Source organism: Rhinoraja longicauda, chromosome 11, assembly GCF_053455715.1.
Source record: "Rhinoraja longicauda isolate Sanriku21f chromosome 11, sRhiLon1.1, whole genome shotgun sequence".
NCBI classification, from domain to species: Eukaryota; Metazoa; Chordata; class Chondrichthyes; order Rajiformes; family Arhynchobatidae; genus Rhinoraja; species Rhinoraja longicauda.
In genome coordinates this window covers 41,483,949-41,498,037 of record NC_135963.1, presented here as the reverse complement: position 1 = coordinate 41,498,037, position 14,089 = coordinate 41,483,949, and the positions used below count along the sequence as shown (strand labels likewise).

The 14,089-nt window shown below is 47.0% G+C and overlaps 1 protein-coding gene across 1 annotated transcript in view; it reads right to left on the bottom strand.

Moving 5' to 3' along the window:
* rgsl1 (regulator of G protein signaling like 1) overlaps positions 1-13,726 on the bottom strand; it is a 62,615-nt gene extending 48,889 nt beyond the window's left edge. Inside the window, exons 1-7 of the mRNA XM_078407845.1 lie at positions 13,714-13,726; positions 11,182-11,255; positions 9,193-9,267; positions 7,899-8,028; positions 4,234-4,380; positions 3,414-3,518; positions 3,032-3,193 (exon numbers count right to left, since the gene is read on the bottom strand). Coding sequence (XP_078263971.1) covers positions 3,032-3,193; positions 3,414-3,518; positions 4,234-4,380; positions 7,899-8,028; positions 9,193-9,267; positions 11,182-11,255; positions 13,714-13,726 — 706 coding nt within the window. The remainder of the gene's footprint in view (positions 1-3,031; positions 3,194-3,413; positions 3,519-4,233; positions 4,381-7,898; positions 8,029-9,192; positions 9,268-11,181; positions 11,256-13,713) is intronic.
* Between the last annotated feature and the right edge of the window lie 363 nt (positions 13,727-14,089).

The window sequence follows — 14,089 nt, the reverse complement described above, 5'->3', positions numbered from 1 at the left end:
ACATCCAGGAGCGGGGGTGTAGAGATAGGGGAGGGTGGGAACTATAAAGAGGGGTGACTACCGGGTCAGATTCAGTACTAAGATTCAGAGTCACACAGCATGGAAACAAGCCTAACCTGTCCATGCTGACCAACTTACTCCATCCAAACCAGTCCCATTTGCAAATGTTCACGTGCAGTCACATAGATCTTTAATGAACACCAAATGCTGCCAACCGTAAAATTGCAACAAAAACAGAGGTGATTTATACTTGGCAAGAGCCCACTATCATGGATGACATAAGTCGTCATTAAATCTAATTTACCTGCAGTGGTGAGGAAGAAAGTAGGCCTGAATACAAAGAGAAAATCCCACTTCTTGTAAAACTGTGCCAAGGGCACCTATCCATCCAAACAAGAAGTTATGTCCCGAGTTTAACAAAACAACAAACAACAGCACATCTGACAGTGTTGCAGTCTGTCAGCATGGGATTGAAGTGACACCAAGAAGAAGTAAGATTTAAAGAAGATTTAAAGAAGAAAGAGCAAGATTTGTAGCTCAGCCTTTCGATTCAGAGGTGGAAATGCTATTGTTGGAGGTTGCTGCTCACAGATCTGTTAGAAAATGGTTGGGCTCTTGAGTACGAACAAGGGTTCAGACCTGAAATGTCACCCATTCCTTTTCTCCAGAGATGCTGCCTGACCCGCTGAGTTACTCCAGCCTTTTGTGCCACAGGGCCCGATGGTCTGCATCCCAGAGTACTTAAGGAGGTGGCGCTAGAAATTGTGGACGCATTGGTGATCATTTTCCAATGTTCTATAGATTCTGGATCAGTTCCTGTGGATTGGAGGGTAGCTAATGTTGTCCCACTTTTTAAGAAAGGAGGGAGAGAGAAAATGGGAAATTATAGACCAGTTAGTCTTACGTCAATGCTGGGGAAGATGCTGGAGTCAATTATAAAAGATGAAATTGCGGAGCATTTGGATAGTAGTAACAGGATCGTTCCGAGTCAGCATGGATTTACGAAGGGGAAATCATGCTTGACTAATCTTCTGGAATTCTTTGAGGATGTAACTAGGAAAATTGACAGGGGAGAGCCGGTGGATGTGGTGTACCTTGACTTTCAGAAAGCCTTCGACAAGGTTCCACATAGGAGATTAGTGGGCAAAATTAGAGCACATGGTATTGGAGGTAGGGTACTGACATGGATAGAAAATTGGTTGACAGACAGAAAGCAAAGAGTGGGGATAAATGGGTCCCTTTCAGAATGGCAGGCAGTAACTAGTGGGGTACCGCAAGGCTCGGTGCTGGGACCGCAGATATTTACAATATACATTAATGACTTGGATGAAGGGATTAAAAGTACCATTAGCAAATTTGCAGATGATACAAAACTGGGTGGTAGTGTGAACTGTGAGGAAGATGCTATGAGGTTGCAGGGTGACTTGGACAGGTTGTGTGAGTGGACGGATGCATGGCAGATGCAGTTTAATGTGGATAAGTGTGAGGTTATCCACTTTGGTGGTATGAATAGGAATGCAGAGTATTATCTGAATGGTGTCAAGTTAGGAAAAGGGGACGTACAACGAGATCTGGGTGTTCTAGTGCATCAGTCACTGAAAGGAAGCATGCAGGTATAGCAGGCAGTGAAGAAAGCCAATGGAATGTTGGCCTTCATAACAAGAGGAGTTGAGTATAGGAGCAAAGAAGTCCTGTAGTTGTACAGGGCCCTAGTGAGACCGCACCTGGAGTACTGTGTGCAGTTTTGGTCTCCAAATTTGAAGAAGGATATTCTTGCTATTGAGGGCGTGCAGTGTAGATTTACTAGGTTAATTCCCAGAATGGCGGGACTGTCGTATGTTGAAAGATTGGATCGACTAGGCTTGTATACACTGGAATTTAGAAGGATGAGAGGCAATCTTATCGAAAAGTATAAGATTATTAACGGATTGGACACGTTAGAGGCAGGAAACATGTTCCCAACATAGCATAACATAACATAACAACACTTTATTGTCATTCGGCACAACACCGAACGGAATTTCAGCAGTCACAAAACACAGCAAAAAGAAAAAAAACACAGGACACCCGACCCCAACACAAACATCCATCACAGTGACTCCAAACACCCCCTCACTGTGATGGAGGCAACAAAACTTCCACTCTCTTCCCCCCGCACCCACGGACAGGCAGCTCGACCCCTACCGATGCAACTGACACGCACAGCCCCCGCAAGAGGATGGAAGGCCCCGCGGCCGAGCCGCCCCGGGCACCGAAACGTCCCGCGGCCGCACCGGGCGATGTTAAGTCCAGCGGCCGAGCCGCACCGGGCCGCACCGGGCCGCACCTGGCCGCACCGGGCCGCACCGGGCACCGAAACGTTCCGCGGCCGAGCCGCACCGGGCGATGTTAAGTCCCGCAGCCGAGCCACGCCGGGCACTGAAACGTCCCACAGCCGAGCCGCACCGGGCACTGAAACATCCCGCAGCCGAGCCGCACCGGGCACTGAAACGTCCCGCGGCCGAGCCGCACCGGGCGATGTTAAGTCCAGCGGCCGACTCCTCCCAATGTTGAGGGAGTCCAGAACCAGGGGCCACAGTTTAAGAATAAGGGGTAGGCCGTATAGAACGGAGATGAGGAAAAACCTTTTCAGTCAGAGAGTTGTGAATCTGTGGAATTCTCTGCCTCAGAAGGCAGTGGAGGCCAATTCTCTGAATGCATTCAAGAGAGAGCTAGATAGAGCTCTTAAGGATAGCGGAGTCGGGGGGTATGGGGAGAAGGCAGGAACGGGGTACTGATTGAGAATGATCAGCCATGATCACATTGAATGGCGGTGCTGGCTCAAAGGGCCGAATGGCCTCCTCCTGCATCTATTGTCTATTGTCTATTGTCTATCTGCTGCTCACAGAGACTGCCGCAGCATGTGGCAGTAACATGGAGTATACTGAGGGACAGACCCAGAGAAATTAATCCATGAGTGACCCAGCAGGCACTGCGGCTTTTGATGCAGGACGACTCGTTCCATTTGACTGGTTGCCCGTCAACCCCTTACCAGTAAAACCTCCGCAGGTGGACATCACGACGGACCCATCCTGCAGGTGAGTGGCACGTAACGTGCGGAGCTGAGCAAAGTACTGGTCTCGCTGGTTGACGTCAGTCTCGTCGATTTGCAGCATCCTTTCCATCCTCACCCAGAACTCCGCCAGCTCTGCTCCTGCACAACACATCAACATCCCCTGTCACTGCCGGGCCATGCTCTGAACTCCGGCACACATACCACAGCGAGTAGCGCACGCACACGCACACACACACGCGCACGCACACGCACTCGCACACGCACACGCACACACGATGGGAACAAGACTGCCCAGGGTGATGGGGCCTATTTCCACCTGCACCTCCTCCCATCGTTGCATCCCATGGGATTCGCCTACCATTTGTCCCCATGAGAAATGATCGAAAGCACTTCATCCCCCGTGCACTCCCGATGCAGCGTTTCAGCAGCCAGTGATCCCATGTTTCACTCGGCAGTGCCTTTTCTATTGGAACATAATGAGAACAGAAAGAGTTAGTGGCAGGAGTAGGGAGCCGGCAGCCCGCAAGCCTTTTCAGTGGATCAATTACTCCACCTGGCATGGTGACCCGTGAACCAGTGTGTTGAAAACAACACACTCGAGTCCCCACATTTAGTTTTGTTCATTCACTTTATTGGGATCTGGCTATTAGTAGCAGGGCCAGTGTTTGCTGCCCATCCCTAATTACTTCTCAGAAATTGGAGGTGACCTGTCTTCTTTAACCCCTGGAGTCTTTCTGGCGAAGGTGTTCCCACAGTTGGGGAGGGTGTTCCAGGATTTAGACCCAGAGAGATTGAAAGAAGGCTTTTGGTACATTGTCCTTGATCAGTAGTGGTACCCTTGACATTGGGTATAAAAGTCATGACATTATGTCACAGTTGTACCAGCGATCACCTCATACATGAGCAGTACACAAGGGACAATTTACAATTCTTACCGAAGACAATTAACCTACAAACCTTCACGTCTTTTTATTGTGGGAGGAAACCGGAGCACCCGGAGAAAACACACAAAGTAACGGGGAGAACGTATAAACTCCGTACAGACAGCACCCGTAGACAAGACCGAACCATGTGTCTGGCGCTGGAAGACAGCAACTCTATCGCTACGCCACCGTACTGCCCCAATTCCAGAACAGTTGGGGGTGACAAAGAGAATGCCCCTAAATTCTGGTACTCACTCTTGGCATCATGGTCTAGCTGGGTACTGGACTCCTCTGTTTTACTGCTTATGGAATCAGAGGACAGGCTGTCTTCAGAGAACTGCAATGTTGAGATAGATTCCAACGATCCCAACGATTCCTGAGGCACAGTTTCAATTTTGGTTACTATGAAACAGAAATATTGCAACTAGTAAGCTGGGAACTGGAAGAAAAACCCAAGAGCAAGATACAAACTCAAAGGTGCAGCGGTAATCTTGTGATCTTAGCGTAATAGAGAGCGATGATGGTAGTTCTGATGACAAGGAGGACTGAGTGGTTGGTGGAGATGAGAAATAGTAAAGGCAAGAGGTCACCTATGGGATTGGAGTTTAGGGCCCTGACAGTAACCACAGGATCAGGCAGAGTGTAAAGGATGAAGTAACAGGAGCTAGTGAGAAAGGAACAGTTATAATCTTGGGCGATTTTAATCTCTATGCAGAATGACAGTTGGGCAAAGGCAGCCTGGATAGGGAAAAATTAGTGTTTTGGAGATAAATTCTCAGGATAGCAGGCCCTGGATCCAACCAGAGAGCAGACTGTTCTAGACTTGCTATTGTGTAATTAGTCAAAATGAAAGACTTTACAGTGAAGTCATCCCCAGGTGACTGCAGTCATTAAGTGGGTGATTTTATATTTCATATGTTCATAAGTTATAGGAGGAGAATGAAGCCATTCAATCCATCATGTGCACTCTGCCATGCAATCGTGGCTGATCTATCTTTCTCTCTCAACCCCAATGATTTATTCACAGCCATCTGTGGCAATGAATTCCACAGATTCACCATCCTCTGACTAAAGAAATTCCTCCCCATTTACTTTCTAAAGGTACGTCCTTTTATGATGAGGCAATGGCCTCTAGTTCTAGACTCTCCCACAAGTGGAAACTTACTCTCCAATTTAATTTGAGGAAGAGCAGAATGGATTCAAGATGAGTAGTTTAAAAATAAATTAGGGCATTACTAACAGCATGGAGCAGAGGTAAAGTGAGTAGGCAAGTCAAGTTACAGGCTCAGTCAGTCAAGATGCAGCACACATAATGAGGGATATTTCAGAAAACATAAAGGGAATACTTTCCAAGGAGAAAGAAACATTTCAAAGGGAGCAAAAGTATGTTGTTGCAGAAACACCGGTGACAGGGAGTGGGAGAGGGAAAGAGGGAAAGAGGGAAAGAGGGAAAGAGGGAAAGAGGGAAAGAGGGAAAGAGGGAAAGAGGGAAAGAGGGAAAGAGGGAAAGAGGGAAAGAGGGAAAGAGGGAAAGAGGGAAAGAGGGAAAGAGGGAAAGAGGGAAAGAGGGAAAGAGGGAAAGAGGGAAAGAGGGAAAGAGGGAAAGAGGGGAGAGGGAGAGGGAAAGAGGGAGAAAGGGAGAAAGGGAGAAAGGGAGAAAGGGAGAAAGGGAGAAAGGGAGAGGGAGAAAGTAAGTGGCATCACAGGTAGATAGGGTGGTCAAGAAGGCTTTCGGTATATTAGCCTTCATCAGTCAGGATATTGAGTATAGAAGTTGGGATAGAAACATCGAAACATAGAAAAACATAAAGTGAACATAGGAGGCCATTTGGCCCTACGAGTTAACACTGCCATTCATTGTGATCATGGCTGACCATCCACAATCAGTATCCTATGCCTGCCTTCTCCCCATATCCCTTGATTCCACTAGCCCCTAGAACTCTATCTAACTCTCTTTTAAATTCATCCAGTGAATTGGCCTCCACTGCCCTCTGTGGCAGAGAATTCCACAAATTCACAACTCTTTGGGTGTAACAATTTCTTCTCACCTCAGTTTTAAATGGCCTCCCCTTTATCCTAAGACTATGTCCATGGGTTCTGGACTCCCCCAACATTGGGAATTTTTTTCCTGCATCTAGCTTGTCGAGTCCTTTTATAATTTTATACATCTCTATAAGATCCTCTCTCATCCTTCTAAACTCCAGTGAATACAAGCCCAGCCTTTCCAATCTTTCCTCATATGACAGTCCCGCCATCCCAGGGATTAACCTCATGAACCTACGCTGCACTGCCTCAATAGCAAGGACGTCCTTCCTCAAATTAGGAGACCAAAACTGCACACAATACTCCAGATGTGGTTTCACCAGGGCCCTATACAATTGCAGAAGGACCTCTTTGCTCCTATACTCAAATCCTCTCGTTATGAAGGCCAACACGCCATTAGCTTTCTTCACTGCCTGCTGTACCTGCACGTTTACTTTCAGTGACTGGTGTACAAGGACACCAAGGTCTCGTTGCACTTCCCCTTTACCTAATCTGACACCATTGAGATAATAATCTGCCTCCTTGTTTTTGCCGCCATAGTGAATAACCTCACATTTATCTACATTATACTGCACCAGCCACGCATCTGCCTACTCACTCAACCTGTCCAAGTCACCCTGCAACCTCCTAACATGCTCTTCGCAGTTCACACTGCCACCCAGCTTTGTGTCATCCACAAACTTGCTACTGTTACTTCTAATTCCATCATCCAAATCATTAATATATATTGTAAACAGCTGCGGCCCCAGCACCGAGCCTTGCGGCACTCCACTCACCTACCATTCTGAAAAGGACCCGTTTATTCCTACTCTTTGCTTCCTGTCTGCCAATCAATTCTCTATCCATGTCAACACCCTACCCCCAATACCATGTGCTCTAATTTTGCTCACCAAAATTAGTACCTTAAGGTACCTTACCTTGTGGGACCTTATCAAAGGCTTTCTGAAAGTCTAGATACACTACATCCACTGACTCTCCTTCATCCATTTTACTTGTCACATCCTCAAAAAATTCCAGAAGATTAATCAAGCAGGATTTCCCCTTCATAAATCCATGCTGACTTGGACCAATCCTTTTACCGCTATCCAAATGCGCCGTTATTACCTCTTTAATAATTGACTCCAACATCTTCCCCACCACCGATGTCAGGCTAACTGGTCTATAATTCCCCCTTTTCTCTCTCGCTCCTTTCTTGAAAAATGGGATAACATTAGCTACCCTCCAATCCACAGGAACTGATCCTGAATCTATTGAACATTGGAAAATGATCACCAATGCATCCACTATTTCCAGAGCCACCTCCTTGAGTACCCTGAGATGCAGACCATCAGGCCCTGGGCATTTATCAGCCTTCAGTCCCATTAGTCTACCCAATACTATTTCTCGCAAATGTGAGGTTACAACTGTACAAGATAATGCTGAGGCTGCATTTGGAGTATCATGTTCACTTTTGGTCATCCTGCTGTAAGAAGTATGGCGTTAAGCTGGAAAGAATGCAGAGAAGATTTCCAAGGATGTTGTCAGGACTTGAGGGCCTGAGCTATAGGGAGAGATTGGGCAGGCTAGGACTTTATACATTGGAGCGTAGGAGGCTGTGGGTTGATCTTATAGAGGTGTATAAGCTCATGAGGGGAATAAATAGGGTAAATGCACAAAGTATTTTTCACACTGAGGGTGGTGAGGGTAGATAGATAGGAATGGTTTAGAGGGATATGGGCCAAATGTGGGCAGGTTGGATTAGTGTAGGTGGGGCATCTTGGTCAGCATAGGCAGGTTGGGCTGAAAGGCTGTTATCGTTCTGTATGACTCAATGACTCTGGGTAAAATGTATGGAAGTGTTTAGACTGCAGCAGGTAAAATGTTTGGGCCGCACTCACCTGACAGGGTGGGCAAAGCCATGCCCAGCAACAACTGGCACAAAATGAAGTGAAGGTACAGGTCTGTCTTCAGGAAATGCTGCAAACGATGCTCTTCCAGCCACTTCAGAAACCCGTCCATGTGTCCATTCTGAGGTCAAGCACAACAACCAGTCTTTCTTTTGACAGAGGCAGCTATTAATACCAGGAACCCAGTGGTGGGAGTCCATGGTCAATGGGCAACCAGGGCAGTGCGGTAGTCATCTGATCTGTGAGCGCAGGTTAGATCAGTGAATTCACACTTACTGCGGTTCACTGCGGTTTCTTCTGACCTGCTCAGTATGAATTTGTGGGTTTACCCCAGAGCAGTCCACCATTGTTCTCCCAAAGCTTCAGTCTCTCTGACTTTACTTACCAATGTACTTCTAATCTTGCCCCTATTTTCAAGCCTCTTGCAACTTCATATATTCTGCGATGTAATTACTGTTCATTATTCACACTCACACATTCACATCCCCACCTTCAAAAGCTCACTCACATTCATACTTGCTCACACCAACTCACATCCTCACACCCTCCAACACACACGGACACACACACAAACACCCTCACAAACACACCTTCGCACTTGCTCTTTCTCACTCACACTCACCCTCACCATTACACCCTGAAACACACCCTCACCATCACTCACTCCCTCATGCTCACACCATCACAGCTTCACACTCATTCACATCCTCAAATATTTACATACTTTGAATACTTGTTTACATTGCTCTTACGCTGATGCAAGCAAGAATTTCATTGTTCCGTTTCAAGACATTTGACAATAAAACACTCTTGTCTCGTGACACTCCACACTCCAACACTAACTCCCTCACATCCACACCCTCACACTGACACCAACATACTCACACCGCCCCAGCACAACACCATCACACTCACACCCTCACAGTCGCACCCACACACACACACGGTCACTCACTGTCACACTCACACCCTCACTGTCACACTCACACCTACACACTCACACCCTCACCATCACACTCGCACCTTCACCTCACACTCACGCTGTCACATTCACACCCCCACACTCACACCGATAGCCACACCGTCACACTCACATCCCTACACCCTCAAATTCACACCCTTCAAGCTCCCATCTCCTGTGGAGGTCTGTGTTCCCGAGTGCAGGACTGCCAGGGCAGATCTCACCATCTGTGGGTCTCTGGAACGCACATCGCTCGGCTTCACGAGCTGCTCTGCAGGGGAAAGGCTCTGTTTGAACACATCCGTGGACACGGTGCAGACTCACCTGGTTGGATGGCAGTTCAGGCTGAAACTCCCAAGATTTGTCTTTTAAAATATAGACTGGAGTCTGTCCAAATACCTGAAAACCAAACCACAGCACGGTTACTGCTGCCTCTCAGAGAAATATTTCTTTCAATGAACATTGCTTGGCAAACCTCAGCCACTGAGAGCTAACCATGGAATAGTCAAACCTAAGTGCAGCACAAATATTGCTCACTGGCAAATCACAGAGTCAGTAAAAATCTTCAGATGCTGAAAATCTAAAATAAATTTTCATTCTGAAATATTATCTCTGTTTCTCTTCCCACAGATGCAGCCTGGCCTGACCTGTTGAGTCAGTACACACTAAAAGCAATGAAAGAATGACCATTCAATGAGAAGATTTGATTGAGGAATAAATATTGCTCAGGACACAATGTTGTAGACACGAGATATCTGGGGGTATTTAAAGAAAAGGTAGACAAACTTATGAAAGGCCATGGAATTGAGGGCTGGAGGGAACAGGCACAAAAGAGGAGGTTGAGTCTCGGGACAGATCAACTAACATCACCTGAAACGTCACCCATTCCTTCGCTCCAGAGAAGCTGAGATAGTCCAGCTTTTTGTGTCTATCTTTACATTGAATGATGAGGTAAGTTTGAGGGGCCGAGTGGCCTCCTCCTACTCCTATATTCTGGAGTTCTTGTGACATGAGAATGAACTCTTCTGTGTGGAAGAAATATTTTCGAAAGCAGCAGAGGGGATAGATAAGAACGCACTGTAAGGCCACAGCAAAAATTTGCAGATGACACAAATTAGCAAATTTGTAGATGACACAAAGCTGGGTGGCAGTGTGAACTGTGAGGAAGATGCTATGAGGTTGCAGGGTGAGTTGGACAGGTTGTGTGAGTGGGCGGATGCATGGCAGATGCAGTTTAATGTGGATAAATGTGAGGTTATCCTCTTTGGTGGTAAGAACAGGAAGGCAGATTATTATCTGAATGGTGTCAAGTTAGGAAAAGGGGACGTACAACGAGGTCTGGGTGTCCTAGTTCATCAGTCACTGAAAGGAAGCATGCAGGTACAGCAGGCAGTGAAGAAAGCCAATGGAAAGTTGGCCATAACAAGGGGAGTTGAGTATAGGAGCAAAGAGATCCTTCTGCAGTGGTACAGGGCCCTAGTGAGACCACACCTGGAGTGTTGTGTGCAGTTTTGGTCTCCAAACTTGAGGAAGGACATTCTTGCTATTGAAGGAGTGCAGCGTAGGTTCACGAGGTTAATTCCCGGAATGGCGGGACTGTCGTATGTTGAAAGACTGGAGCGACAGGGATTGTATACTCTGGAATTTAGAAGGATGAGAGGGGATCTTATTGAAACATATAAGATTATTAAGGGATTGGACACGCTAGAGGCAGGAAACATGTTCCCGATGTTGGGGGAGTCGAGAACCAGGGTCCACAATTTAAGAATAAGGGGTAGGCCATTTAGAACGGAGATGAGGAAGAACTTTTTCACTCTGAGAGTGGTGAAGGTGTGGAATTCAGGAGGCAATGGAGGCCAATTCTCTGGATGCTTTCAAGAGGGAGTTAGATAGAGCTCTTAATGATAGCAGAGTCAGGGGATATGGGGAGAAGGCAGGAACGGGGTACAGATTGTGCATGATCAGCCATGATCACGGTGAATGGCGGTGCTGGCTCGAAGTGCCGAATGGCCTACTCCTGCACCCATTGTCTATTGTGTAAAACGGTAGCATCTCTGGCAGTGTGGCACTACCTCAGTACTGCAATAATGAAGATTCTCGACCCAAACCATTGGCTGTCCATTTCCCTCCACAGATGATACCTGAACTTCAGATTTGTTTGGAGGAGATACTATGGGAACAGCATAATTTTTAACGGATTAATACCTGGAGCTCTCTCTCCATCCCCCAAAGTGTTACCTCCAGACTCACAGACTTGATTTGGCACTCACTGTTTGCAGGAGAAGGGGAGCCATACAGAAGATTATCACTCACCGGTAGGTTGAGAAAAGTGTTTAAGAAATCCACAAATATATTGTTGTGTAACAGCTTGGGAAAAATCTTACGAGCTGGAAAACAAGCAAGAAATCAAGAGGTGAACTGGGGCGATCCGATCCACAGGAATCTCACGTTCATCTGGTTGTAGTGTAGGGTCGCCAGTTCAACCAGGGCATCAGGTCAAACACCTCCCCCCCGAACCATTGCAAAAGCAACTGAGTTTGCCACAACAGAGACTTCATCAGGAGCTTACTGCAGACTAACACGAGCTTCGAGGTCAGATTCCAGACTGTAACTCTCTTCTCTCAGCTTGTTGCTCTGTTTACAAACTGTCCATCCTCCACCTCAGTCTGCTGCCTACATGCCTGCATTCCCCATGCCTCATTGTATACAGCACGGCCAAGCAGAGTTTCCCACTGGACAACTCTCCCCTTTACACTACTCAATGGGACTGAGAATGTAAAAGAGATCGCAGGCAGTATAACATCCCTCTGCCTTCACAGACACTATTAAACCCGCTGAGTTCCTCCAGTCATTTGGGTTTTTTTGCTCCAGATTCCAGCATCTGTCATCTAATGTGCCTCCACTCTGTCAGCCACGTCACACTGTTTGCACATCTGACACCGGACTCCCAAAACCGTCACCGAGCTGTGCTACGGGAAGAGGTCGACAGAGGAACAGCTTCAAAGATGTGTTCTAAGCCATTCCTAACCACTCCTGGGAATCTTCAGCCTATGAAGGGTTAAAATTAAGGAGAAGCCTTCAGGTTGTTGTTTACCTTGGGTCCTGAGTCCTGAGGAGGCTGGTGTGTGTGGCCAGTGTGGGGAACTCCAGTCCTGTCTGTGGATCCCCCAGTCTGGAGTTCCCACACTGGCCACACACACCAGCCTCCTCAGGACTCAGGACCTTGGAGTGAAAATGAGACACCCTTGTTCCATGGGATGGCCTAAGATGCCCATCGCCTAACCAGAGGGGTACTCACAGGACTGCTTCGAATCGCAGGACTGGGTCTCGTACAAGGGATTCGTTAGAGGACCCGAATGAATATGCTAGTGATCACTGAGAAATACATTTGTGGATAAATGTCCACCTACAAAAAAAAATCCAAGTCTTCTTCAACCACAAGCCCTAGATGAATCAATAGATTCAAAATCTATTGAGTACCAGTCTTTGGCATTTAGGATTAACCACGCAGAGTCACACAAGAAGCCCAGGAAGGACCTACTGAAAGCCAACATGAACGTGAAGAGACAATTTCAGAATAAGCTGACCAGATGCTCGACAGCAGTGGCACAGCTTGTGCTCTAACAACTACAAGTGAACGTGGATAATATAAGTGGCAATGATGATGCATCACTCAGAGTCACAGAGTCACACAGCATGGAAACAGGTCCCTGAGCCCGACACCTTCATGCCGACCAAGATGCCTCATTTAAGCTAGTCCCATTTGTGCACATTCAGACCATATCAATCTAAATCTTTCCTATCCAAATGTCTTTTAAATATTGTTATAGTATCTGCTTCAACTACTTCACCTGGCAGCCTGTTCCATGCAGCCACGACCCTCAGTATGAAAAAGTTGCCCCTCAGCTCACTAATAGATTTAGTCATCTTCCCCTCACTTTTAAGCTCTGCATTCTAGTTTTTGGTTTCAGACCCTGGTAAAAGACATCGTGCATTCACCTTATCTATTTCCCTCATGATTTTATACACCTACACGAGGCTCGAGAGTGCAACATCTATCATCCGGGCAATGCTTCCTGCTGTCGTCTGGCAGGAGGTACAGAAACCTGAAATCCCACACCACCAGGTTCAGGAACTACTTTCCAACAACCATTAGGTTCTTGAACCAACTATCACAATCCCAAGGGCCCTTCAGCCACGGAACACATTCCTTCTCTCCCGAGATGCTGCCTGACCTGCTGAGTTACTCCAGCATTTTGTGAATAAATCAACTATATGGACTTGTTTGTGACTTGTACTTTGTTCTACAGTCTTGTTTTTGTTTTGCAGTCTTTGTCTTTTCACTCTCTTGCAGAATATCTGTACATTTTATGTTGATTGAGACTATGTGCCTGTGATGTTGCTGTAAGCAAGCTTTTCACCGTACCTGCGCATCATTGTACTTGTGCATACGACAGACCAGTGGGCACGGTCACTGGATGTCAGAAATGATATTCACAGAGAGGCCCCAGTTGGGATACACACATCTGTGAGAGACTATGTGCCTAAACTCCCGTTTCCACATTGCATTACACCGGGTGCCTCCTGCGTTTCCTGTGACATTAGGGAATCGAATGCTGGGTTCCTCTCCCTCCAACACCCTGGGAGGTGTATGCTAGCGGCAGCTGCCCTCTGAGTTGGGGAGATGGGGACCCAGAGTCAGCGCAAAGTCCCGGGGAGTGTGCAGCCCGAAGGTGACAAAAAACAGTAGGGGGGTACGGTCTCCACTTCCAGCTACAGCTTCACGCTGCGACTCGACCAGAAATTGACACCGCGTGGAAAGGCGCAGTTTGCTTGTGACCTTACCCGACTCATTCATTTTTGGTTGCAGGGGTTGGTGCAAGTTCCACACAGAGATATCAGCAGGATAGGCAGGAGGCCGGGAGCTTGTTCCCTACGTGTCAATGTCTGGGATTGTGACGCTGTTAAATTCAACACCGGTTTCATTTGAAAGGAGACAAAATCAGCAAACAAGTTACCAAGATGAACGCCTTGATCTTCTTAATTATCAGGCGGGGGGACTATTATGAAACCTCGTTAACATACCGTAATAATAATTTGCGGGCAGGATAATTATATTTGAGGAGACAATTTAGCTAAGACTCACGAAAGTTTGATAAGATTTCGAGAACAATATTTTCTTTGCATCACCCACTTTGATCCCAGGATGGAGAATGTTCTC